The following is a 3,558-nucleotide window of genomic DNA, read 5'->3' as shown; positions in this document are numbered from 1 at the left end:
TATATATAACTGAATCACTTTGTTATATAGCAGGAAATATCACAACATTGTATATCAAGTACAAGTCAATCAAATGTTAGGACCGGTGGTGGATAGATCTTACCCTCAGGCCTTAATTTTCTGACTCTTGACGTACAATGTGGTCCTAACTGCTAAGTTACTTCTAAGTCATTTTCCCAAGTGTTCAGCAGGGGGGCCTGTGGTGGAAGAGATGTTGACAGTGTCTCTTTATAGTTATAATTGTGGTTGAGAGGGAGAGAATTTGTTCCATGTAGATTCACAAATCAAGATTTGAAGGATTCATAAGAAGGTTAATCTTACTGAACTAGGATTTTCAGAAAAAAAAAGTTGAGTAATAAATCCGTCATTTTGATTTGATTATTTAAATTCAGCTTGCTCTTGTGTAGGATAGATGTAATTTTTTTTGATCGTGTCATTGAAAGCTTGTTTCACTTGCTTGTTCCTCAAAGTATAAATAAAGGGGTTCAACAATGGAGCAATAGATGTAGTGAGCACAGATGCTCCTTTGTTAATGTCCACCTCTTCTTTGGCTGAAGGCTTGATATAGATAAAAATATAGCTGCCGTAGGTAATGGAAACAACAATCATGTGAGAAGAACACGTGGAGAAAGCCTTTCTTTGTGAAGCAGAAGGAAATCTGAGAATTGTCCTGATGATACATATGTATGAAAGAACAACACCTATCAGTGTAATGATGAATGTCACGACCGCACAGATTATAACCATCTGTTCTATGAGCCATGTATCTGAGCATGAGATCTTAAAGAGAGGAGATGCGTCACAGCCAAAATGATCAATGGCGTTGGAGTCACAGAATTCCAGCTGGAGGCCCACACTGAGTGGTGTGATGATGATCATCAACCCAGAGGTCCAGCAGCAGAGGATAAGGATGGTGCAGACTCTGCCGTTCATGATGCTCGTGTAATGCAGGGGTTTGCAGATGGGCACACAGCGGTCATAGGACACGGCGGCCAGGAGAATAAATTTGGTGGCTCCAAAAAGTCCAATAAAAAATGTTTGACTGGCACAGGCATTATAAGTAATGGTATTGTCCCCACTTGATATACTGTACAGGAATCTGGGAATACAGACTGTTGTGAATGAGATTTCTAAGAAGGAGAAGTTTCGAAGAAAAAAATACATAGGCGTTTTAAGATGAGAATCTGTGAGTGTAAGAATGATAATGGTCAGGTTCCCAGTAACGCTCAGCATGTAGGTAAGAAATAAGAAGATAAAAACCAGAACTTGTAGCTCTGGGTCCTCGGTAAGTCCCACCAAGATGAATGTTGTTATGACCGTGTGATTTCTCATTATTACCCTCGGGGTTCTAGGCGATCTGTGTGTAAAAAGTCAAACTACACAGAAGAAAGGAAATAATGAGTCAGAAATTGGTGAAATAGAAAACAGAAAAAACAAGAGAGATGATTACTAGAATCCAAAGCTGATTCTTGGAGAGGATGACTAACATGGATAAAACTGTCATGGAGACTGATGTGGAAAAAAGAGAAAAGATGAAATTTATCAGGAATGTGAGATGTGACATCATTACAGATAATACAGACAATAAAAAGATTAAAATGGAATATTTTGAAAAAGTTCTGCAAAGTAGATTTGGCCATTTAAGTGAATGAACTAATTCTATGAAAAATATTATCTGCTAAAGCTAATTTAAAATGAAATCTCTAACCATTGTAGCCCTATCTCTAATATTAAAGTAAATAAACGCATACTTAAATCATCCCACAAGAAGAACTGCGTTCTCAGGTAGCTGAACTGTAGATTTCTCCCAAACATTTAAAATCACATAGAAAAATACCAGCACTTTACCAATCCTCTCATACAGTTGTTGGAAGCCAATATTTAACATTATCTGATGGAATTTCCAATGTGCATAGATAAGATATAAATGATAACCCTAATAAAAAAGGGAAGAGTAAAGGCTATACGTATATTTACAAATAAATATCAGGATACATTCTTTACTTATGTTTCAAGGTTCTACTTGACAGAAGTTATTTACTCCCGATCCTCAGAGCAGATACTATGATGATGTTGAAGGTACTTTCTTCCACGGGAGTTTGTGTCATGCCTCCCTGACCCTTCAGTGCACCAATTTTTGAGCAGTAGAATGCAGTTGCTCAGGCTGGGCGTTTTATCAGCTCAACTGGCCACAGCTCCATGACTGTTCATTCAAATTTTTGCTAATATAGATCACTTACAAAATGGGAATTATAGACAAGTAACTCTAAGGTAGTGAGGCTTTTAAAAAGTTCTGGATATGAGCTAAGGATAATTTTCTATTGTGTTGTATTTACTTGAACTTTTTGGTGGAAAGTCCCTTGATTGTGTGTGGGGGATACTGTTTTTTATTTTACTGATAGTACAGAGGGCAAACTACTTAGATGGTTGTCTAGATAGACTAGAATTAGCCTTTTGTCTGGATGTTGTGTTATTGGATGGTTAGTTTCAACCACAGCTGGCTCCTGAATACCTTCTTTGACCAAATTGTCTCCGATGGAACCTATGTAATGAAAGGCAGATTCAGATTCTCTAGACATTATCAGTGAGGACAAACACTGATGTAGGTTCATGGGTGAATAATTTGGTCTAAATGCTGTTCCCTCTCCTGCTTTGTAGATCCACCGTTGAAGTACTTACAGTAGCTCAAATTGAGAAACACAGGATCGTTTTCCCTTAGAGCCCACCTTCCTTCCTTCTTGTGATCATCCGTTCTTCATTTCCCGTTGTAACCTGTAGCAAAAGTCTCTACTGCCTTAACCCAAGATGAAAAACCACCTTTTTGTCCTTTTAGTCACATACTTCAGAAACATGTCTCAGAAACCTTCAGACAAGTTGTATTGCAGGTGTATCTTACTAATTTGTATCAGCAATTTTTGTTTAATATGCCTAGATGTCAAAAATATCTATTTTTAAAAAGACAAGATTTTCTAGACGAAATATCAAGCCAAGTTTTATTAAGTTGGAGAGATATATTTATGTATTTGAGAATGTATCTGTGCACATGCACATGTGTCACTGTGGGAGCAACAGATGTTACATTATATGCCCATCAATATTGACTGTATTATTGCCCACCCACTTAGCAAATTTATAAAACAAGCTTAGAAATTTCTTAATTGCTGCCATGATGAATATTCTTGAAAATGACATTCAAGAAGTGAAATTAACTCCCCATATCCTTGTGAACTCTTCAAATTAAAAAATACAGGGAGTTCCCGTCGTGGCGCAGTGGTTAACGAATCTGACTAGGAACCATGAGGTTGCGGGTTCGGTCCCTGCCCTTGCTCAGTGGGTTAACGATCCGGCGTTGCCGTGAGCTGTGGTGTAGGTTGCAGACGCGGCTCAGCTCCCGCGGTGCTGTGTGTCTCTGGCATAGGCTGGCAGCAACAGCTCCAATTTGACCCCTAGCCTGGGAACCTCCATATGCTGCGGGAGCGGCCCCAGAAAAGGCAAAAAAAAAAAAAAAAAAAAAGAAAGAAATCATTAGGGAGTTCCCTGGTGGCCTAGTGGTTAAGA

General features: G+C 38.6%; 1 protein-coding gene across 1 annotated transcript; it reads right to left on the bottom strand.

Moving 5' to 3' along the window:
- Window positions 1-378: 378 nt before the first annotated feature.
- Window positions 379-2,852, bottom strand: LOC125130362 (olfactory receptor 6C2-like). Its single transcript, XM_047785732.1, has 2 exons — window positions 2,842-2,852; window positions 379-1,339 (listed from the first exon to the last, which is right to left on the bottom strand). Exons 1-2 carry the CDS (start codon window positions 2,850-2,852, stop codon window positions 379-381), a joined length of 972 nt encoding a protein of 323 aa, XP_047641688.1.
- Window positions 2,853-3,558: the final 706 nt, after the last annotated feature.

Source organism: Phacochoerus africanus, chromosome 7, assembly GCF_016906955.1.
Source record: "Phacochoerus africanus isolate WHEZ1 chromosome 7, ROS_Pafr_v1, whole genome shotgun sequence".
Classification (NCBI taxonomy): domain Eukaryota; kingdom Metazoa; phylum Chordata; class Mammalia; order Artiodactyla; family Suidae; genus Phacochoerus; species Phacochoerus africanus.
Note: the sequence above shows the minus strand (reverse complement) of the source record. Positions and strands in the feature narration are given on the sequence as shown.